The 25,072-nt window shown below is 33.8% G+C and overlaps 1 protein-coding gene across 3 annotated transcripts in view; it reads left to right on the top strand.

Annotated features, from left to right (window-relative positions):
• The window catches only part of LOC101895914 (protein eva-1), a 184,316-nt gene extending 159,619 nt beyond the window's left edge, over positions 1-24,697 (top strand). For all 3 annotated transcript variants that reach the window (XM_059122791.1, XM_059122790.1, XM_059122792.1), the window contains 3 exons: positions 4,227-4,564; positions 4,724-5,000; positions 22,173-24,697. In XM_059122791.1, coding sequence (XP_058978774.1) covers positions 4,227-4,564; positions 4,724-5,000; positions 22,173-22,486 — 929 coding nt within the window. In that variant the 3' untranslated portion in view covers positions 22,487-24,697. The remainder of the gene's footprint in view (positions 1-4,226; positions 4,565-4,723; positions 5,001-22,172) is intronic.
• The last annotated feature ends 375 nt before the right edge of the window (positions 24,698-25,072 follow it).

Raw genomic sequence — 25,072 nt, 5'->3', positions numbered from 1 at the left:
ACAATGTTCAAACATACAGGGCGAGATAAAAAACTAGAGCAAAGTCAAACGCCGTAATTTTTACATTTTTTTTTAAAAAAGTTTATTGAATGAAAGCAAAAAAGTCGAAATATCGGAAATTGGTCACCTTTGGCACGAAGTATGGTCTTCAAACGGCCAATGAAACCGTCACACGCTGCCCGAATGTTGCTCTGCGGTATTTTGACCCAATCCCGGCAAAGCGTTTGCTTGAGGTGATCGACACTTTGGTATTTTTTAGTGCCAACCTTGCATTCCAAAATACTCCAGACACAATAACCCAACGGATTGGTATCCGGAGATTTTGGTGACCATTAAGCGCTGGAAATGAAGCGAAAAACCTCCTTTTGTAACCATTCTAGGGTCGAGTGTGCTGAGTGCGATGGAGTCCTGTTGAAATGCCCAACGTGTGCGGCCTAATTATTTGCGTGCCCAAGGCTTTAAGACACCCTCCAGAATATTTTCGCTATAATATTCGGCATTTATTCTGATACCACGGTCGATTAATACGAGCGGAGAACGGCTGTTATGGCGGCCTACACCATCAAAATGGCCGCCGCTTGAGTTCTGGTGGCTAACCGTGGGTGCACATTTTCAGCTGATCTAATTGACAAGTAAACACGATCATTTTGTTTGTTTACAAACTGCTGGACAACGAATGTTTTCTCATCGGAGAAAACCAAATTCGGCCGTTCACCACTTTCGGTCAAGCGAAGCAACTCTTTAGCTCTTTTGAGTCTATTTTCTTTCTGTTGCTGTGTAAGTTCTTGCATTTTTTGGAATTTCAATGGCTTTAATCCGAGCTTATTTTTCGATATTTGCCGAATGGAATATTCACTTTTCCATTTTTCGGCACCGCGACGCGGGTTTCGATCAAGTCGCTTCTTTACTTTTCGAACCATATCTGCTGATGTTGCTGTTTTCTTTCGTCCACTTCCTTGACGTCGAGCGATGGTACGAGACACAAAAGATTTATTCACATTTAAATGCTGGAATGCTCTAACGATAGCCACTTGTGGTTTTCCAGCCAAATATAAAGAAATCACACTATCACGGTTGAATTCCATCACTTTTATTTTCCAGAAAATTCTCACCAAAATGCGTTTGTACGCTTGTAAATAATATAATGAGAAGTTACTGGAATAACTTTAACAGCTATAGGACCCTAATATACGGCTAAATTCGATATTTTTAAAAATTTAAAAAAAAAATTTTAACGGATTTTTTTTTTTTGAAAATTGCCCAATTTTGTACCAGATGGTGGAAGGTATTCAAAGTTCGGCCCGGCCGAACTTACAGCTTTTTTACTTGTTATTAATTTATTATGGCCATCATACAAAATCCAATATTTACAATAACAACTCGAAGTACATTGAGGCAATCGTATTGTTTGTGTATTTCTAACATTGAAATGTTTGCGGTTTTGTTTTGTTTGTAGTAGTAAACGATTGAAGAAATTTTAAAGTTTGTGACTCCGTGTGAGCGGTACGTTGTTCGTTTTGTTTGTTTTCGTTCGCTGACTGAAATATTTCGAACGGTATATTTATAACTTTGAATACCCTCCACAATTTGGAACGAATTAGAAAATTTTCAAAAAAATAAAATCCATTAAAACTTCTTTTAAAATCTTTAAAATATCCAATATAGGAAGGTGCCGATATATGGGGGGATATACGATTGTGTGTGTGGTCCGGGTGTAAAGTACTCACAAGGAACTCCTTGGCTAAAAATGTGGCTAAAATCGTCAAAATACTGAATATCGGGGTACCGTTATATGGGGGCTATACGATATCGTGGACCTACATAAATAATTCTCTGCCGAGGTATAAAGTACCCACAAGGAACTCTTGGGTGGATTTTCAGACAATTCTGTTGAAAAATGTGGGTAAAATCATCAAAATACCGAATATTGGGGGGTACCGGTATATGGGGAATATACGATATAGTGGACGTATATAGACAATTCTCTCTCAGGGGGTAAAGTACTCACAGGAACTACTTGTGTGGATTTTAAGACAATTCCATTGAAAAATGTGGCTAACAGCATCAATTTTTTTTTATTTTTCCAGTAGGCAGGTTAAGTTCGTAAATGGGCCATGTAGGTCCACGTTTTCATATAGACCCCATATAACGGTACCTCCCTATATTCGGTATTTTGATTATTTTAGCGACATTATTCACCGGAATTTTTTCAAATTACGTATTTAGAGCTCGTAATGGTAACTACAGTCTGTGAAAGAACATTGTTTATGCAGGTCCAGGTCTTCGTATAGACCCCACAACCAGTACCTCCCTATATTCGGTATTTTGGCGAGTTTAGGTACAATACCCCCCGAATTTGTTTGAGACGCGTATTTGAAGTTCGTAGTGGATGCTACAGCCTATGGCAGAAAATTGTCCTTGCTGGTTCAGGTCTTCGCACAGCTCCGATGTAACGCTACCTCTCTATGTACGATATTTTGATGATTTTAGCTACATTATTCACCGTTTATTTCAAGTTTCGAATTTGAATATGGTAATGACTTATGACAAACAATGTCGATGTAGGTCCATGTCGTATAGACACCAATACAACGGCTATATTCGGTATTTTTAAAATTTTAAGAGAATTTTTTAAGGATTTTATTTCCAAATTCGTTCCAAATGGTGGAGGGTATTCAAAGTTCGGCCCGTCCGAACTATCGGAATCTACGAATATCGGAAGATGCCGATATATGACAATTCTATTTCAGGGGTAAAGTACTCACAAAGATGTCTTTGAGTAGAATTATAGTCAATTTCATTGAAAAATGTGTCTGAAATCGTCAAAATATTGAATATCGGGGGTACCAATACCCATGGTACCCAAGTATTTGTTTTAAAAATCTTTAAGTGTCGGACGAACGGGCAGGGCTAAGTCATCTTAGAATTTCAGGCTGATCAGGAATATGTATACTTTGTTGGGTCTAAAATTATTATTTCGATGAATTACAAACGGAATGACGAGCTTAATATACCCTCCATACTATGTATGGTGGAGGGTATAAAAATGCGACACTTAAAGGTTTTCAAAACAAATACTTGGACATTCCTTCAACTTTTCAGATTCTCGATCTGAAAAATTGAAAGTTTGAATTAAAAAATAATATTTTAAGCTGGTTTAAGCCATGTTGGGGATTTATTCGACGTTCGACAAAAATGTCACAATTGTGATAAGTGTTGATGTTTGTGCAATTTATATCGTGTATATTGAACAGATAATTTTTTGTTATTTTAACATTTATTCGATTGAATAAATATTTTATTGACATAACGTTCAAAATGGTTTTAATGTTGTCTGTCTTAATTAAGTGGCTTGGCTAAAGTATACCTAATTTACATAAGATAACTTTCTTTCGTACAACATATATCCTGATTAACCTTGTAATTTGGCTTTTTTATTTCCTAACTTAATTTCATACTAATATTCAAACATTTTAGATGCCTCCGATACGATTTATCATAACGCGCAGCCAACCCCTCTGTATAATATTAAAAGTAGCGTAGAACAACATTCAGTCGGCCTGGCCGACTTTTGTCAATCTCTTACAGATTTCTTCCTCCACCTATCTTCCATATCTTCGTCGAAGTCAGAAGACCCATCGATTCAATAGGCAAAACAAAATGGGTTACTAAAACAACATATCACACATATAAAACTAACATTCCGACAAATGTTCATATTTCCATGCAAAACAAACAGTATAGAACACAAATGCCGTAACATAGATTTAACCCATTTGTAAAATAGCTGACGGCTCTCTTCGGAGTTATTCGAGCAGAAAATTGTATTGATTGTAGCCAAGAATAATGTGATTTCAAAACATTCCAATTCTTTGCTGACCGACAATTCTTCTTTTATTTGTACTCAACAAAACATCCGTGCTCAACGAATATCTGTCACTGTGAATTCCTGGGTGTGAGAGTGTGAGTTACTCTTTTGAATAAAATTCCATCGCTTCCATCTCACGTAATGAACACTTAATCGTGTAGGATTCTTATTATGTGATGCCTGCAAATATCACCCCCATTGCCCGTCATTAATAGGCATTTGATTGCGACGCAAACCTAATGCTTAAGCCAATAATTTTCTTAAGCTATAGCCAGAAACCAAAGTACATATTTTTTCTGTTGATTACGCTGGCCCCCATATACATATTTATGACCTTTTCGTGTTGTTGTCTTTGCAGAAAACCAGGAGCAATTTTATCTGTATTTAATCATATCTGTCGCTGCCGGCATGCTGCTTTGCCTGACACTTGTAATTGGCCGTTTGACCCTGCAGCGAAGGCGTTCGTGCCGCAAAAGCAGCCTTTCCAGTAGCACGAACAACGAGAAGAATCTCAGTGATAAACTTGGAAATAGCGGTGGCGGAGGAGGCGGCAGTGGCGATAACGCAAAATACCAGCACGAAACCACACGTGAGACGCAACTGAATAGCTCTTTCGGCGACGATATCTCCGACATAGATGCCGACATTGATTTAACCAGTCCGATGCCTGCGCCTAGTATCTCCAACCGAAACGAGGTAAATACCATTACTGATTATATGGCTCATTAGCATGTCGCACAGGGAATGTTGACTTCCACCCAGACGGGTAGGACCTGAGTGGCCTTAACAGTTATTAATCGTATTGTTCTCATGCCTGTGCTCATTTCCTTTTATTACCATTATTTACTCCTCTAGTCCTACATGACATATGCTCCAATCCCGAACTGTGCTTACGGCTCTTTGGGTGACCACTCATCGACAAATTATGGAACAGCTACCACAATGTTGATGCCATCGACATCTCAGCATAATAGCTTAATGATGCCCGGGGGACATGGTGGCATTGGCAAGTCATCGGGTTGTCCGACAGTGCTGGGCAGCAGACAAACAACGCCTCCACCACCGTCTTCAGCAGCGCTCTATACCAGTATGGGTGTGTGTTCGCCCTCCGTTAGTGGGACTATGGCAATGGGTAAGTCGAATGCAAAATAAATACAAACAGACACACTTTCAAATATATATGTGCCTTCTCACACATCTAGATGTGTAACGTAAAGTACTTATTAATAATGGGTGACAACAACAGTACAAACAGATTAAATTAATTTATATTGCTGCGTGTACATTGGTACAAATGACAAATTGTATAAAGCCTACGACACAGTGGTCTGAATGTCAAAAAATCTTACTATTTCAACCATGAAATTGTAGTTTTAATTTGAAAAAGTAAGACGATTTCGAAAGCCAAACGATTTCCAGAGAAATAAGTTGGAAATCATGGTCAAAACCCTCACAATAAATTAAATTAGGACTGTACCAAAACGTGAATCAATATTTAAATTGAATTTTTTTCTAGTAGCGTTTCCACATAATAAGAACTCAAAATTCCAAACTTTGGGGAAACTAAATAGAAAATATGACGAAATCGTATAAAATATTTGAAATAGGGGTCTACCTTTATATATGGACGGACTAAAGAAAAAAGTGGGCCGACGTGGCTCATTTTTAAAGCAATGATTCATGAATTAATCCAGAGCTCTCAAAAAATTCTCACTGATCTATATTACATGTTGCGAAATATGTCTCAAATATTGGGATCCCTCTGTATGTGGTCAAGGGTGCATAAAAACCTTAAAAAAAGATTGGCCGAAACTCGGGGTACTATTAATCGTAGTAGTAGTACCCGAAAGCCCGAAGGTGCCGTTACATGAGCGCTTTAGGAAAACGTTGTCCCCTGTTACAAACTCATAATCTAAACCCTGGATCCATTCCGTGAAAAAAATTAGTAAATTCTTAAAAATAATGATATAGGGTAAGTGCGCCTAAGTTCGGCATGTCCGAGTAGTTGGCAGTTTTGAAATTTAAACTTAAATAACTAAAAATGGAATTGACCAAATAATGAAATAATTGCCAAAAAACGTCAACAGTGTTCTATGCTCTCCTTCTGTAAAAAAAAAAAAATCAATGAGCTCCGATCATTTATTACGAGAGAATAACGGTTTTCGTCAGTGAGTTTATTCCCACGCGTGCGATAGTGCTTGTTTATAAAGAAAAAAATAGTGGTGGCGTCAACTTAATAATCGATTTAAGTAAATTAAATTTAATACTTTTGGAATCAGAAATATTTTATAATAGTAAATAACAGTCTAAAGATCATTTTATAACTTAAAAAACATACACAGTCAATCATTTTTCTGTCATATTATTTAATGCCGACATTAGGAACAGAAAAAAAGAGATTTGCCAGTAGTCGGCAGGGGGTGCCGATTACTAGAAAAATATCATTTTTGATCTATTTCACCAAAACTTGAGAAAATTATTAAAAAATAATCCAAAAACTACTCAAATAAAAAAAACAGTTTTGAGTCGGCAGTTGCTTTTATTTGTGCTTTTTGACCAACTTTTCTAAATTAAGTAGGTTTTTTTTAAATCAGCTATTTGACGTTTTAGATTGCGGTGGCATTTAAAAAAAATATTGGTATTCTAAAGGTACTTTTTTATTTAATCTCATTTTTATTTTAATTGAAAATCCATACTATTCTTGATTTTCTACCTATATTTGGTTTAGAATGATAATTAAATAAAACACTATTTAAAAACGGAATTAGTTAATTAAACTGTGAATTAGTATTACAGTATTGTTTTATACTATTTGAAATAAAAACATATACAAAATAATATATTTTTTTTAATGAAATAGCATATGCTGACTACTGGCAAATAGACATGCCGAGCATTGGAAAATAGTGCCGACTACTGGCAAAAAACTACTATTTTGGTAAAATTGCAAATTTTGCCAATTTAATAAAAACAAATTCAATTGTTGTTTATTATTTCGAAAAATTTGAAATCTGAACAACTTTATTTTTCTACAATTGAAAGATTTCACTCAGAATGTCGAAAGATTAAAATATTAAAAAGCCTAAAAGTGCCGACTACTGATACACTTACCCTATATGTCATTTTCAATACCAACCATCCTAGACACAGTACAAACTACTGTGCCAAACTTCGAAGCTTTACGCAATTAATGTGGACTGTTTAATGATTTCAACACACAGACAGACGGATATCTTTAATTCTACTTAGAATTTTGTGCTAATCAAGAATATATACGCTCTTTGGGTCTATAAAAAATATTTAGGGTTGTTACAAACGGAATGAAACGTAGAAACATAATTTTCATGAATTACGGATATAATTTTCTTAAAAGCTATTGAACCTAGATACACGGTTTATTCTGAAATTTATAATAACACTAGCTGGCCCGTAATTTTAGTCTTTAATGCTTATTATATCCTCCACCTTGGAAAGAAGGGTATATTAACTTTTCATTCCGTTTGTAACATACCTAAATGTTCGTCATAGACCCCGTCTGTATGTCTGTTTGTTTAAATTACGATACAACCACATTATTTGACGTAGAGCATCAAAATTTAGCAGAAATCCTCCGTCCACGTTTTGGTATAGTCCCCATATAACGGTACCTCTCGAAATTGAGAAATTTTGATGATGTTTGCCACATTTCTCCTCGGATTTGTCTAACAAATATAACGATACCTACCGATATTGGGTATGTTGATAATCCTAGTCACATTTACGCACATAATTGTTTCAAATTTGGTATTTTAGAAGATTTGATAGGTGTCAATCCTTGAAGTATAAAATTGTCCACAGAGGTTCCCGTTTTGGTATAGCCCCATATAACGGCCTCATTCACTTTATGGTTTTTTGATAAGTTAACTGCATTATCCAAACAGTCTTACTGGTATATGAAGTTTAAAGTGAAACACGCTTGAATTCAGATACTTTTATATAAAAATGTTTCCTTTACCCTAAGATGGATGATAACAATAGTTCTGCCCGGCCGAACTTAATTTGTTTACTTGTTTTTAAAGTAATATGTAATATTTGTCATTGAAATTGCGCGTTGGAGACCCCATAATGTCCATATCTTATCTTATCTTATATCATAGTATAATTCAAAGACGATTAAACAAATGCCCGGTTCCTTAAATCATATGATGGTTATACAATACGTGATCAGTTTTTGCAAGGATAGTTTCTTCCCATATTACGAAATTAGTATGAAAATATGGTTTAAATGTAAGATATACTTTAAATCGGATTGTATCCTTATCCGGGGTTATAACCCATATCATGAACTGCAACAACGATTTAAGGTATCGTGAATGTTTAGGAAGAATTTCTGAAAGAATAGCAATCCTTTTCCCCTTCTTTTTTGCGCCATGATTCCATTCCGAAGTTGTATGAATTGTGAAAATTCATCAAAACGTTCTTGAGTTAAAAGCATAGCAATTAATAAACAAATTGAAAAAAAAAATCTTTAACTTGTTCGCTGGTATTTTACAGCGAATGTTTAAAGGTCCTTACGAAGTTTGGTCCTTATTATTATTTTGAAATTTGATTCCATTGAAAAAATATTCTCTATTTTTTCCCGATTTTAGGGTTTTTGCAATGGCTCTTTTTTGATTTATTAGCAATTTTGAAAAAGTAATTATCTTTTAACTTTGGTTTGACCACGTTAAATTATTTTCACATCATCCATTCATGTCCGCCACTCTATAATTGTCGTCGCTTTTTACTACCCAAAAATACCCATTAGAATACAAAAAAAGAAAAAAAAAACACTTCAAATGAACATTCCAAAATAGTAAGTCAAAATGGAAAAAATCATGCAAAATAAAATATTACTATTGTACAGTTCAAAAGTCAAAATGAAAATTTTCAAATTTCACATTTTTAAGCGATTTTTTTGGATTTTATCCTTTTCTGCCAAGAGACAATTCCGAATTTGTGTGAAACGTTAAAATCAGATCAACGGTTCTTGAGTTATAAGCGTGGTAACTAACACAACTTTATTGTGTATATATAGAGAGATTAGAAGTATGCGTGGTCAGTTCCTCAGCCCCCAAATAATTCCCTAGGGTTGGAGGGAAAGTCAACAGTATCTCGTGTAATAATTTTCAAACCGACATCTTCATTATCTGGCAAATATAAAGATTTTAGATAAACCAAGATAGTGGGCGTAAAAGTAGGCGTGATCAATATATTTTTTTTTTAAACCTAACTCGAGGTATGACGAACGTTTGTACAAAAAATGATGCAAATCGGTCTAGCCGTTTTCAACTGATTCCATTACCAACGAACAACAATTGATTTTTATATATATACTAGCTGGCCCGGTCCGCGTTGCCGGCCCGTAGTTTTAGTCTTTAATGCAAATTTTGCATAGCATAATATTTTACAAATCTACCTCATAAAGGTGAACAAATTTAAATATAATATAAGATTCGACTAAGTAGAAATAAATAACTATGGAAGGAGGGCAAAATAATTTCTGAATAGTCAAAGTTAATTACGCTTTTACACCCATTACCATAGCACATCAAATTGCGCATGAGAGTCCCCAAAAAGTATATTTTCTTGTTCATAGTAAAATTCAATGACGATTAAACAATACCCGCGTTGTTGTCCGCCAATGGGTAAACATCACTATAGATCGGCAGGCCTGAGGACTATATGGGGACTGTACCAAAATATTTACGTATGTTGACATTTTTCTGTAAGATGGTTCTCTACTCAAAAAGTAGCCTAAATACAGCAAATAATGGCCAAATCAGTTGAAAAACGTGGCCAAGACCACGGTCACAGCTGAAATCAGGGATACATTTATATAAGGGTTATACCAAAACGTGGCCCAACCAATATTCTCTTGGGGGTTACAAATTCAATAGAATACAAAATTTTCTTTTCTGACCACACATTAGATGTGAAAGTGGACTTGGGGATACTCCAATGTGGGGACTTTACTTAAATAAATTCCTATGTGGCAATTATCTGTATGATGGTTCCCTACCCCAGGGGCATAAATACAATTTTTAGCCAAATCAATTAATGAATGTGGTCAAGACCAAAATGGGCCCTACTCTGAAAATTTCAAACTTTATGCGAAGAGGTTCTCTACCTCCTTAGAAACAAAGATGCCAAATAATGGCCAAAATATTAAAAAAGTGACCAAGACACCAAAAATAGCTTAAATCATACGATGGTTATATAAATATGAAATCGGGTTGTACCCTTATACGTGAGTTATGATCATGACCGGCAAAAAAAATTATGATCATGACCTGCAAAAGCCATTTAAGGTATCTTGAATGTTTGGGAAGAATTTCTGGAAGGATAGAAATCCTTTTCTTACTAAGAATCCCATTCGCTCTACTATTTTCCACCCTTTATATTTGGTATTTTTCTGATTGTACATTGGACGGATTATTGTGACAGGAAATAAGTAGTTCCACGCTTTGAAATGAGCCCCATTAGGCTTTTTCGGTCATTTTTGTTTGTTTAAATGTGTTCGCATCTTCCAGCTAAACCACGATGTAGGCCCTGGAGTTGAAAGGTAGATGTCAGTTAACATCGTATCTCCCACTCATTTCATTTTTTGGTGAAAATTTGTATATAGTGAAAAATTATTCTTTATTTTGTTCACAAAAAAATTTACTGAATTCAATTGGATAATACAAATTGAAAAAAATGACAAAAGAAGAATAACACATTGAAAAAATCTTCAACTTGTTCGCTGATTTTTTACAGCAAATGTTTAAAGATCCTTATATAGTTTGTCAATAGAATGTACTTCTATTTTAAAATTCGATTCCATTAAATTATTTCGACATCATCTATTCCGTTTCGCCACCACATAATTTGGTACTACATTTCCATGTAACTCGCCATCAATTTCATTTCTCAAGAAATCAAGTCAATTAAATAATTTGGTATTAATATTTGAATTCAAAAATAAAAAATAAAAACACTACAAATGTACATTAGAAAAAAGTAAGTCAAAATGCAAAAAAATCATGCAAAATAAAACATTACTATTGTACATTTCAAAAGTCAAAATGAAAATGTTAAAATATCACATTTTTACGCGATTTTTTTGGATATTATCCTTTTCGGAGAGGAGACAATTCCGAATTTGTATGAATCGTTAAAATCAGTCCAGCGGTTCTTAAGTTATAAGCGTAGTAACTAACACAACTTTCTTTTATATATATAGATATATAGATTTTGTATAGAATATTTTGATACTTTCTGCCTGAAATGAAATTTTCCGTTAATTTCACGCATCAACTCGAAACTAGTCCAAGGAAAAGTTGATTAAAACAATTAAGAAATATTTTGGGTTGTTTTTAGCAACATTGATGCAAATATTTCTTGAATATTTATTTGAGGGAGAACTTTGAATAAAATCATATAAAGTACGGCTTTAACACTAAAATGTGTTTTTAATTTATATGTATTCCTGGCGTTTATGTAAGTTGTAGTAGAGTTTTTATATGGTGAAGTAGGGGCTTATGACAAATAAATTTGTAGAAGATTTTGACAAGCTACGACTACGTTTATAGCAACATATTGAAAAAGGCTTGGCTCGCATTAGGGTTAAAATTTATAACCAAAGTAGTCCTCGTATTGTTATCAGTAATATTGTCGAAGACGTTATATATCTAAAATTAACAAAAAGAATCTTAATCCGAAATTCTTAATCTTAATTCAGCAGTATGGAGGAGAGGAAACTTTAAAAACGTCAATACGAGTCTCTTTTATTTTTAAATCTGCTTTCATAATCTTCTACATTTTTGTCATAATTATTTTTTGTGCTGCACAGTTTAGTATTAAATGTCGCAATTCGTTAGTAGAATGTTTCTCTTTATGGCGGAAAAGCCCTCCATTTAAAATTAAGAAAAATCGTTAAAATTTTATTGGAATTGTGCTATAAATTCATATAATTTAAAGCTTGAAGATTATTTCATGCCAATGTTGACCGCGACTTCGCCTCAAATAATTTATCCGCTTGCATACTCATTCCAATATTTTGGTTGGTATCTCACAATTAAATGCTTAAATGTTGTCTTCCAATGTGTCAATTAATGGGGGCTCGTCTCCCAACTCGCATGATCTACGCGGACTATTGATCAGTCCTGAACGTCAAATAAAATGTTTATCGATCTCGACTCTCAATAACTGAAACCACATGTCATGCAAGTGAAACTCTTACATTTTTGGGCAAAAAAAAGGATTTCATTTTGACTTTTTCTACATGCATTGGAAGCTTTTGCAATGATTCTGGCTGATCTTCACTTCAAAATCGACAATTCCGTACCCATTGAGCCAAAAAGAAGCTTCGTCACTACGAAACGTGCTTGATAATAAATTCCTGAATGATCTCTAAAAATTTTAGAAGGATTCTAAAAGGAATATGCAAACATGCAAATTCAATTCAAGAATTTAAATACAGCTTTCAAACAGGTCTGAACAAGTTTACAGTCGACAAAAATTCTTACCGTGAATGATCGATGATGATGAAGTATGACATTTTCTGTAATTGTGTGCACATATGTTTAATCGGAACGCAAGTATTTGACACACCAATAAGTATTGATTATTTGTTAGACTACTGAAAAAGTTAAACACCCTTAAAAATAAAACTGTGCCAAAAAGTATTTAGAGGGTGGAAAATTCGGTTCTTCGCTTGTCACCCTATAATACACATGATGATATTGTAAATTATTTCTGATTTTTTTGTATCCTGTAAGTAATAGTTCGTCCTTATAATTCTATTCCCTCAACGTAATTTGTCGCTGAATCATATTAAACTACCACAAGGTGATATATTTTTTCTCTTAAGGTGGAGTCCTCAATGACAAGAAATTTATGTTTCCATGTTTTCGTTGTCCTTTTTCATTTTTACAAAAGACACAAACAAATAACGATTTTGCACTTCAGGTCTCTTTGGATGACATCCCTTTCGGGACATTTGAAGTCGATCTATGTAGCGAAAGCATATATATCCAATATAGTCCCAGCTTGGCCCTTGGAAATAATTATGGTAGATTCACGAAGGAAGAAAACCAAGCATTATAATTTGGAATACCAATAACACGCATTCATTGTGAAATTTGTGTCCGATCTATCATTGTTTAGAAGAAAATCGAATGATAGATATATATGGGAGTCAAAGCTACATCTGAATCAAGCAGACTGTGTTCCGGTAAATGCGTGCGTGCATAAAGAAAAATATATGTTAATAAATGTACACTCACACATCAACAAGTGGATTCTCACATGCTCTTGTGAATTAAAATGGTTAATGAAACGAATAATGAATGCGATGTTGTCATTGTAAGCAACTGAAGTGTTATCTATATATATAAAAGAAAGTTGTGTTAGTTACTACGCTTATAACTTAAGAACCGCTGGACTGATTTTAACGATTCATACAAATTCGGAATTGTCTGCTCTCCGAAAAGGATAATATCCAAAAAAATCGCGTAAATATGCGATATATTAACATTTTCTTTTTGACTTTTGAAATGTACAATAGTAATGTTTTATTTTGCATGATTTTTTTCCATTTGAATTACTTTTTTCTAATGTACATTTGTAGTGTTTTTTTATATTTTACTAGCTGGCCCGGTCCGCGTTGCCGGCCCGTAGTTTTAGGCTTTAATGCAAATTTTGCATAGCATAATATTTCACAAATCTAGCTCATAAAGGTGAACAAATTTTAATATAAATATTGATTCGACTAAATTGAAATAAATAACTATGGAAGGAGAGCAAAATAATTTCTGAATAGTCAAAGTTAATTACGCTTTTACACCCATTACCATAGCACCTCAAATTGCGCATTAGAGTCCCCAAAAAGTCTAAGTTCTAGTTCATAGTAAAATTCAATGACGATTAAACAATACCCGCGTTGTTGTTCGCCAATCGGTAAACATCACTATAGATCGGCGGGCCTGGGGACTATATGGGGACTGTACCAAAATATTTACGTATGTTGACATTTTTCTGTAAGATGGTTCTCTACTCACAAAGTAGCCTACATACAGCAAATAATGGCCAAATCAGTTGAAAAACGTGTCCAAAACCACGGTCACAGATGAAATCAGGGATACATTTATATAAGGGTTATACCAAAACGTGGCCCAACCAATATTCTCTTGGGGGTTACAAATTCAATAGAAAACAAAATTTTCTTTTCTGACCACCAATTAGATGTGAAAGTGGACTTGGGGATACTCCAATGTGGGGACTTTACTTAAATAATTTCCTATGTGGCAATTATCTGTATGATGGTTCCCTACCCCAGAGTAGCATAAATACAATTTTTTAGCCAAATCAATTAATGAATGTGGTCAAGACCAAAATGAGCCCTACTCTGAAAATTTCAAACTTTATGCGAAGAGGTTCTCTACCTCCTTATAAACAAAGATGCCAAATAATGGCCAAAATATTAAAAAAGTGACCAAGACACCAAAAATAGCTTAAATCATACGATGGTTATATAAATATGAAATCGGATTGTACCCTTATCCGTGTGTTATGATCGATATCATGACATGCAAAAGCGATTTAAGGTATCTTGAATGTTTGGGAAGATTTTCTGGAAGGATAGAAATCCTTTTCTTACTAAGAGTCCCATTCGCTCTACTGTTTTCCACTCTTTATATTTGGTATTTTTCTGATTTTACATTGGACGGATTATTTTGACAGGAAAGAAGTAGTTCCACGCTTTGAAATGAGCCTCATTAGGCTTTTTCGGTAATTTTTGTTTGTTCAAATATGTTCGCATCTTCCAGCTAAACCACGATGTCGGCCCTGGAGTTGAAAGGTAGATGTCAGTTAACATCGTATTTCCCACTTATTTAATTTTTTGCTGAAATTTTATATATAGTGAAAAATTATTCTTTATTTTGTTCACAAAAAATTTACTGAATTCAATTAGGTAATACAAATTGAAAACAAATTGACAAAAGAAGAATAACACATTGAAAAAATCTTCAACTTGTTCGCTGATTTTTTACAGCAAATGTTTAAAGATCCTTATATAGTTTGTCAATAGAATGTACTTCTATTTTAAAATTCGATTCCATTAAATTTTTTCGACATCATCTATTCCGTTTCGCCACCACATAATTCGGTACTACACTTCCATGTAACTCGCCATCAATTTAATTTCTCAAGAAATCAAGTCAATTAAATAAATTGGTATTAATATTTGAATTCAAAAATAAAATATAAAAAAACACTACAAATGTACATTAGAAAAAAGTAATTCAAATGGAAAAAAATCATGCAAAATAAAACATTACTATTGTACATTTCAAAAGTCAAAAAGAAAATGTTAATATATCGCATATTTACGCGATTTTTTTGGATATTATCCTTTTCGGAGAGCAGACAATTCCGAATTTGTATGAATCGTTAAAATCAGTCCAGCGGTTCTTAAGTTATAAGCGTAGTAACTAACACAACTTTCTTTTATATATATAGATTTTTGAATTCAAATATTAATACCAATTTATTTAATTGACTTGATTTCTTGAGAAATTAAATTGATGGCGAGTTACATGGAAGTGTAGTACCGAATTATGTGGTGGCGAAACGGAATAGATGATGTCGAAAAAATTTAATGGAATCGAATTTTAAAATAGAAGTACATTCTATTGACAAACTATATAAGGATCTTTAAACATTTGCTGTAAAAAATCAGCGAACAAGTTGAAGATTTTTTCAATGTGTTATTCTTCTTTTGTCAATTTGTTTTCAATTTGTATTACCTAATTGAATTCAGTAAATTTTTTGTGAACAAAATAAAGAATAATTTTTCACTATATATAAAATTTCAGCAAAAAATTAAATAAGTGGGAAATACGATGTTAACTGACATCTACCTTTCAACTCCAGGGCCGACATCGTGGTTTAGCTGGAAGATGCGAACATATTTGAACAAACAAAAATTACCGAAAAAGCCTAATGAGGCTCATTTCAAAGCGTGGAACTACTTCTTTCCTGTCAAAATAATCCGTCCAATGTAAAATCAGAAAAATACCAAATATAAAGAGTGGAAAACAGTAGAGCGAATGGGACTCTTAGTAAGAAAAGGATTTCTATCCTTCCAGAAAATCTTCCCAAACATTCAAGATACCTTAAATCGCTTTTGCATGTCATGATATCGATCATAACACACGGATAAGGGTACAATCCGATTTCATATTTATATAACCATCGTATGATTTAAGCTATTTTTGGTGTCTTGGTCACTTTTTTAATATTTTGGCCATTATTTGGCATCTTTGTTTATAAGGAGGTAGAGAACCTCTTCGCATAAAGTTTGAAATTTTCAGAGTAGGGCTCATTTTGGTCTTGACCACATTCATTAATTGATTTGGCTAAAAAATTGTATTTATGCTACTCTGGGGTAGGGAACCATCATACAGATAATTGCCACATAGGAAATTATTTAAGTAAAGTCCCCACATTGGAGTATCCCCAAGTCCACTTTCACATCTAATTGGTGGTCAGAAAAGAAAATTTTGTTTTCTATTGAATTTGTAACCCCCAAGAGAATATTGGTTGGGCCACGTTTTGGTATAACCCTTATATAAATGTATCCCTGATTTCATCTGTGACCGTGGTTTTGGACACGTTTTTCAACTGATTTGGCCATTATTTGCTGTATGTAGGCTACTTTGTGAGTAGAGAACCATCTTACAGAAAAATGTCAACATACGTAAATATTTTGGTACAGTCCCCATATAGTCCCCAGGCCCGCCGATCTATAGTGATGTTTACCGATTGGCGAACAACAACGCGGGTATTGTTTAATCGTCATTGAATTTTACTATGAACTAGAACTTAGACTTTTTGGGGACTCTAATGCGCAATTTGAGGTGCTATGGTAATGGGTGTAAAAGCGTAATTAACTTTGACTATTCAGAAATTATTTTGCTCTCCTTCCATAGTTATTTATTTCAATTTAGTCGAATCAATATTTATATTAAAATTTGTTCACCTTTATGAGCTAGATTTGTGAAATATTATGCTATGCAAAATTTGCATTAAAGCCTAAAACTACGGGCCGGCAACGCGGACCGGGCCAGCTAGTGTAATTATAAACAAACGTTGTATATTTCACAAATAAGTGTGAAATTATATGTTACATACACAGTGGGATTTTGAAAGGAAATCACTATATGATATTTAATATGTATGGCATTTCAGTTCATCACACAATTACAGTTTTTGTCGCAGCGACTGCGATAATTGTTGCATTTGTAGCTGTGGCAATAAAATCCTCCTCTTAGTCTAATCCATAAAAAAGTTGTATGTTGTGTTCACAAATGTTTGGTAAAAATCATTGAATATAGGCAGACAAGCCAAATAACCTGTTAAAATTAAACAAATAATTACGAGTGGGTTTAAGTAAAAGTGGCATTTCTCAAAAAACTACAAAGCAAAATAACATATTTTTTTTTCATTTGTACGGCAACGATGACACAGTCCCGTGAGAAAATCTCATCTCTAAACATGGACATGTCACAGGAAGTGTGTACTTACCACACTGCCACGAAGAATCAATCAATATGTACTGTTATGAACATTAATTACTGTTTAAGCACGTGTATGTGCGCCGGCATACTCTTCGTGTGTTTTACTTTTTTGTTTTTTTTTTTCGCTGCTGGGGGAATTTTTATCTAGAGACGGTCTGTTTTTCGTCTGACTTTCCCGTTTTGAGCCGCCGTTACCCATTATTAGGTAAGGAATATCCCTTTCTCTATTTCTAAATATTTTAAGTGCCTTGAAGGATCTAATCATATTCCCAGACAATTGGGTGTACTATAATATCTAAAAAAAATTATTAGAAAATTATGCTTCGAGGTATTAACTTTTGTTCACAACACGACTAAAGGGTATAAAGAGGTTAGAACAGCCAATCTTAATTCGTCTTTTGTGCATCCACCAATTTATTTAAACATCAACATCGATCCGTCTCTCTGCCCGTCGCCCATTGAAACATGAAAGAGGTCGCAATATTTCAAAACGACCTTTAAAACTTTTCTCAGATGTAAACGTTATTTTCAGGATGCTTGTCATTGAACAAAATGCATTGGTCCTCATTTAATATAGCCCCATATAATTATATCATAGGGTATGAATCATGCCACAATTTCCGACCGAAATTAACCAGTTCATTTTGTAACTTAATCAGTATGTATGTATAAGGTATGTTTTCTTGACAGTAAAGTGAAATTTTACTTCGATTGATCTGCTTCTGTATGGCCATCATAGAGCTCGAGTCATTATACGTGGTGCCACTTTTATGTTATGCTTTTGATGCTTTGCATAAAGTTTTACATTATTCGTAAGATTAATACGAATTTTAAAGTTTTCAGTATTGTTTCATCTTTTCGGAAATAATCTTTAATATTGGAGTTTTATAAGTCATAGCTCTCATGTAACATAGTCGGAAGGTTTTCGAGTACATAAATCTTTGTTACAAAATTTTCAGTAAATTGCACTATTTGGTACATTTCCTATATAGCAGGAATTTCAATATATTGTATTGATATTCGTCTTAATGTATTTTAGTATTTTGGATTTCCATTATATAAAAAATAATTATTCAAAAGAAAGGCCATTTTAATATCAGTCGAATTTTCCAGGTGAAGTGGCTACCAATTCATACTTTGAAATACAAGTACATATGTCAAAAATATAATTCAATATTTGAAATAAAAGGGCACTATTTAAGCCCAAGTCACACTTCCAGTGTGTTGCCGTAATAGAATCCAGAATTCAAAACAAATACCTATACAAAATACACACTTCAATGTGGTATATCAAATTGAAAAACTTTTATGCTATATAAGAAAGGCAAACAAAATAAAACCTGAAAAGTGAGAAAAAGTGAAAGTAGGGCGCGGCCGACCATTTGATACCCTACCCCACTATTCAAGTTTAGTAGAGCTCCCTTTAAAAAAAATTTTTTTCAAGTATATTATACCACCAATCGACATTTAGTTTTAGTGCAGTTAAAGTTTGCTATAGAGTGCATGATATCACTTCGAGAAAGATTATATTAAAAAAATATATATCGGAGCCGAGTTCCACAAAATGGAAATGTACGTCCCGAAATTCACTCCATTTGGGATGATATTAGTCATTATTTGCACAATAAACCTTAAATCGTATAAATCGGCGCTATATCCAAATCTTAGCCGTTCCCGATAAAATCTGGCAAAGGTTTATTGTGTACCGAAATTTGAAGGATCTAATCATATTCCCAGACAATTGGGTGTACTATAATCTCTAAAAAAAATTATTAGAAAATTATGCTTCGAGGTATTAACTTTTGTTCACAACACGACTAAAGGGTATAAAGAGGTTAGAACAGCCAATCTTAATTCGTCTTTTGTGCATTCACCAATTTTTTTAAACATCAACATCGATCCGTCTCTCTGCCCGTCGCCCATTGAATCATGAAAGAGGTCGCAATATTTCAAAACGACCTTTAAAACTTTTCTCAGATGTAAACGTTATTTTCAGGATGATTGTCATTGAACAAAATGCATTGGCCCTCATTTAATATAGCCCCATATAATTATATCATATGGTATGAATCATGCCACAATTTCCGACCGAAATTAATCAGTTCATTTTGTAACTTAATCAGTATGTATGTATAAGGTATGTTTTCTTGACAGTACAGTGAAATTTTACTTCGATTGATCTGTTTCTGTCTGGCCATTATAGAGCTAGAGTCATTATACGTGGTGCCACTTTTATGTTATGCTTTTGATACTTTGCATAAAGTTTTACATTATTCGTAAGATTAATACGAATTTTAAAGTTTTCAGTATTGTTTCATCTTTTCGGAAATAATCTTTAATATTGGAGTTTTATAAGCCATAGCTCTCATGTAACATAGTCGGAAAGTTTTCGAGTACATAAATCTTTGTTACAAAATTTTCAGTAAATTGCACTATTTGGTACATTTCCTATATAGCAGGAATTTCAATATATTGTATTCATATTCGTCTTAATGTATTTTAGTATTTTGGATTTCCATTATATAAAAAATAATTATTCAAAAGAAAGGCCATTTTAATATCAGTCGAATTTTCCAGGTGAAGTGGCTACCAATTCATACTTTGAAATACAAGTACATATGTCAAAAATATAATTCAATATTTGAAATAAAAGGGCACTATTTAAGCCCAAGTCACACTTCCAGTGTGTTGCCGTAATTTGAATCCAGAATTCAAAACAAATACCAATACAAAATACACACTTCAATGTGGTATATCAAATTGAAAAACTTTTATGCTATATAAGAAAGGCAAACAAAATAAAACCTGTAAGAAAAAGTGAAAGTAGAGCGCGGCCGACCATTTGATACCCTACCCCACTATGCAAGTTTAGTAGAGCTCCCTTAAAAAAAAATTTTTTTCAAGTATATCATACCACCAATCGACATTTAGTTTTAGTGCAGTTAAAGTTTGCTATAGAGTGCATGATATCACTTCGAGAAAGATTATATTAAAAAAATATATATCGGAGCCGAGTTCCACAAAATGGAAATGTACGTCCCGAAATTCACTCCATTTGGGATGATATTAGTCATTATTTGCACAATAAACCTTAAATCGTATAAATCGGCGCTATATCCAAATCTTAGCCGTTCCCGATAAAATCTGACAAAGGTTTATTGTGTACCGAAATTTTAGAAAACAATTAATTCTACCGGGCCGATCTTTTAATGTCTTCCATTATTGCGTAAATAAATCATTTTCGTATGAAAGTATCTGGATTCAAACGTGTCCCACTTCAAACTACAGATACCAGTAATACCGTTTGGATAATAAGTTAAACTTTTGAAAAAGCTATAAAGTGGGTGGGGCACATACTGAAGGACTGTTATCTATTGCGAGGCTTACATCTCAAATTTGAAACAATTTCGTGGGAAATGTGGCTACTAGGATTATCAAAATATCGAATACCGGTGGCTAGATATTCAATGTTCTGTCGCCGTGAAAAATGTGGCGAAAACAATTAAAATACCGAATATCGGGAGGTACCCTTATATGGGAGCTATACGAAAACGTAGACCTATACATAGAAAGTTTCTCCACCGGTACTAGAACCAATAACGAATTACAAATATAATTTTTTATACAAATCCGTGGACTGGATTGTAGCCACAATCATCCAATACCGGGAGATACCGTTATATTTCAATTTCAATACCAACCATTCGAAACACAACACAAATTGTTGTGTGTTTGAAGTTCGGACATCGTTTAATCAACTTAAAATTTTATGCTGATCATCAATATGTATATTTTATGGGGACTACGACGAAAATTAATATACCCTCCTTTTCAAGATGGAGGGTATAATAAAGATTTTATGCTTTAAATTTAATATTTAAAAAACATAGCTAAAACTCGTGTGTATTCTTAAATCAGAATGAGTGTTCAATAAAATAGTGAGTATCCATTCAGGCTTTAAGACAAAACTTTACTTTGTGTACGCTATTTATTGTTATGGTATCGGTTATGGTATTTTAAAGGTTCGGCCACGAATAACGAAAAACTAAGATTTCTACAAGATTCTACAAATAAAGCAAAGACTTTTGACAAATTATTATATTTAATTGGCAATTTATATTTGTGGGAAATAAAGGTGACATTACTTTAACTTTGGCAAAACGTCCGCACATAAAGTTACCTTCTAATAATTGTACCATGATTTCATTTTTTCCATTCACATGTGTGATTTGGTTAGGGTTATCTTGGATTCTGACAGGAGCCAAGAGACCTTGCAAATTTCCATTGCATTATTATTATTATTTTTTTATTCTTTCATCCAATACTAAATTTAGTACTTTTCGTACAATTATAGTACACATTTCCAAAACCACTCCATGTCTCAATTGTGTATTGTTGTGTGTACTTATTTGGAAGAAGAAAAGCATCTTCAGCACCTTATGTAAATACGCACTCATACATTAAAAAGCCGATGAACCAAAAACGAATTACTGTTTGGAGCAGATTTTTTTAAAGGCAAAATTGGTCCACTTTTCATCGAAAATGAGCAAGGAGGGGCCGTTACGTTATCGGCCATTGTTCATAAACCTTGAAGAGGGGTATTATGGCAATATCGGATTTCAACAGTTTCAATGTTTCTTACTTACAATAATGAAATTTCTACCAATTACAGTCTCTAGAAATTGACATTATTTTTTATTCTCTCTCTCTCTCTCTTTTAGGTGCCCATGTACTGACACCACCAATTCTGAGCAATACAACAAATCAAAATATGTCTGGACCATCGTATCTAAGCGGAACCATTATGGTACCAGGTCACCACCACTCACACACCGGCACTTTGCGTAGAAGCATGATACCTACCAGTATGGGTATGATGGGAACGCCATCGCCTCCGCTAGTTGGAGGTAATTCAATGCCACCATCCATGGTTGGTGTACCGACGTCTTCTAGTGTTTATTATGATACCACAATTCCACGACATATAAGCCGAGGAATGTCAGCCGACAACAATACTCAGTACTTTTATGGATGACACTCATTGAATCGAAAAGCCTCTCTGCCCATTGCAATTGCCGTTCGACCTTCACAAATGAACTTAAATATGATGCCATTAACAGCTACCATGGGTTCGATGGCAGGCTCTCCGTCTACAATACCTTGTCCGGGAAGAGGTGGTCCAAACTTGACAAGCGTGGCAACGCCATCATCACTTAAAGGCACGGCCATACCCGAGATTCCATCAATTACAGTCACATCCACGACATCAACTTCAAAGCCACAATATAATCCCGTTACCGGTTCACCAGTGCGTCAGTCTGGACCCTCTGAAAGTCCTCAAACTGCATCAGTTTCAATATCCGACGCCACCAAAACTCTCCCAAATACAGATCGAAGTAATTGCTTCTAGACAAACAACCTCCAAAATTATCAACGGAATGGAAATAATCTGCAAAAGTTGACCCCATAACTGTACATAATCTTCTTAGGGGTTCACTTGTGCGGGTTAGCCAACCAACAAGAGTCGATGAAACAGCCATGTGAGACTTGTTCGCAAACAAAGTTAGTGACTTTATACATAACAACATACTTATAGGAATTAAAGGTTTTACAAAGACATCCAACTTCCAACAAAGACATCCAAAGCAAAAAAGAGACCCACTCCATTACAAATCTAATTATACGAGTAGTTTTTACCATTATTATTAATTATATAAATGCTATTAAATTTATTATAAATATTATTAGATTGTATTGCCACTTGTCAGGTTCTGAAGACCATTTGTACCATAGAAGTAGTATGTAGGTATCCATCCAACCCAAAGTCAGGATAAATCGGATAAATCACAATTGTAGATATTTCATTGCGACAGAAACCGACAGCAGCCAACAACAACTACTGGATATTGCACTGGAAGAAGGACTTAAACTCCGATCTAGTTTCATCTAATTAACATTAAACTCACCGCTCACCGAATCTGTTATGCGAGTTTCACCCTCTTTCATCTGCCACATTTACCTCAGGAGCTGATAGGAGATTAAATGAATTCATTGTTATTTAGTTTTCCATTCATGTTTCAGAATTCACAGACATTTTGCATGCTATTTTTAAGTATACAAACATATACATACACACAAACATCTTCGTACATACACATATATTATTATATTTTATTTTTGCCTTTGCGTATGAAATGCGATAAAAATGTATTTAATTAATGACATGAACCCCTACAGAGGCTCTAGTATATTTAAGTCAAGTTAAAATGTATTCATAAGATTCTAGCCAAAATGGAAATGATGTGCGATATAAGTTCAGAAGCAATGCTACTGCTACCCACACATGCACACACCCTTCTGCTGGTAGTGCGCATGGAGATCGTTCAGTGTGTGTGTGTTTGCGTGCGTGTGTGTGTGTGAGCGCGGCATTCAGGCCAAAAGTTAGAAAGTAATTGCCAAAAATTATTATTAATATACATTTAGCCAAATAAATATTTGTTAATAATAAAAGCTATATCTAAGTTACCCTCATTCAAGTAAAGTTTACAAATCCACACAAGCAATTCTAAATCTATGTGTCATAAACAAACATACGTACAAACATACCCAGTTAATAGTACCATTAAAAGAAAGGCAACAAATATAGGTCGGCAGCTAGCGCTTTCCAGGACAAATTTTGAAAAACCATAGCCTAGCACCGAACCGAACGTCGTAGGACGATGCGCTTTCAAATAACATTGCGATTGTGGAGTGACAACCGACGAGGTAGTTTTAAACAAGTTTTTTCATAACTTAATTGAGAAAAATGGATGTTCTCCTTCCCGGAACCCGTCTCCATTATAAAATGTAAGAACCTGCGACAAAAAAAAAAAAATAAATAATAAATGTGAGACTCAATGTGTTTAGCCAAAGATTGTAATAACATAACATGCTCTGAATTTACAATATCTATATATATAAAAGAAAGTTGTGTTAGTTACTACGCTTATAACTTAAGAACCGCTGGACTGATTTTAACAATTCACACAAATTAGGAGTTGTCTCCTCTCCGAAAAGGATAATATCCAAAAAAATCGCGTAAAAATGTGATATATTAACATTTTCATTTTGACTTTTGAAATGTACAATAGTAATGTTTTATTTTGCATAATTTTTTTCCATTTTGACTTACTTTTTTCTAATGTACATTTGTAGTGTTTTTTATATTTTATTTTTGAATTCAAATATAAATATTTTATTTATTTAATTGACTTGATTTCTTGAAAAATGAAATTGATGGCGAGTTACATGGAAGTGTAGTACCGAATTATGTGGTGGCGAAACGGAATAGATAATGTCGAAATAATTTAATGGAATCGAATTTTAAAATAGAAGTACATTCTATTGACAAACTACATAAGGATCTTAAACATTTGCTGTAAAAAATCAGAGAACAAGTTGAAGATTTTTTCAATGTGTAATTCTTCTTTTGTCAATTTTTTTTTTCAATTTGTATTATCTAATTGAATTTAGTAAATTTTTTGTGAACAAAATAAAGAATAATTTTTCACTATATACAAATTTTCACCAAAAAATTAAATAAGTGGGAAATACGATGTTAACTGACATCTACCTTTCAACT

This window comes from Musca domestica, unplaced genomic scaffold (assembly GCF_030504385.1).
Source record: "Musca domestica strain aabys unplaced genomic scaffold, Musca_domestica.polishedcontigs.V.1.1 21, whole genome shotgun sequence".
Taxonomy (NCBI): Eukaryota; Metazoa; Arthropoda; class Insecta; order Diptera; family Muscidae; genus Musca; species Musca domestica.
This window is presented reverse-complemented; position numbering and strand designations above follow the sequence as displayed.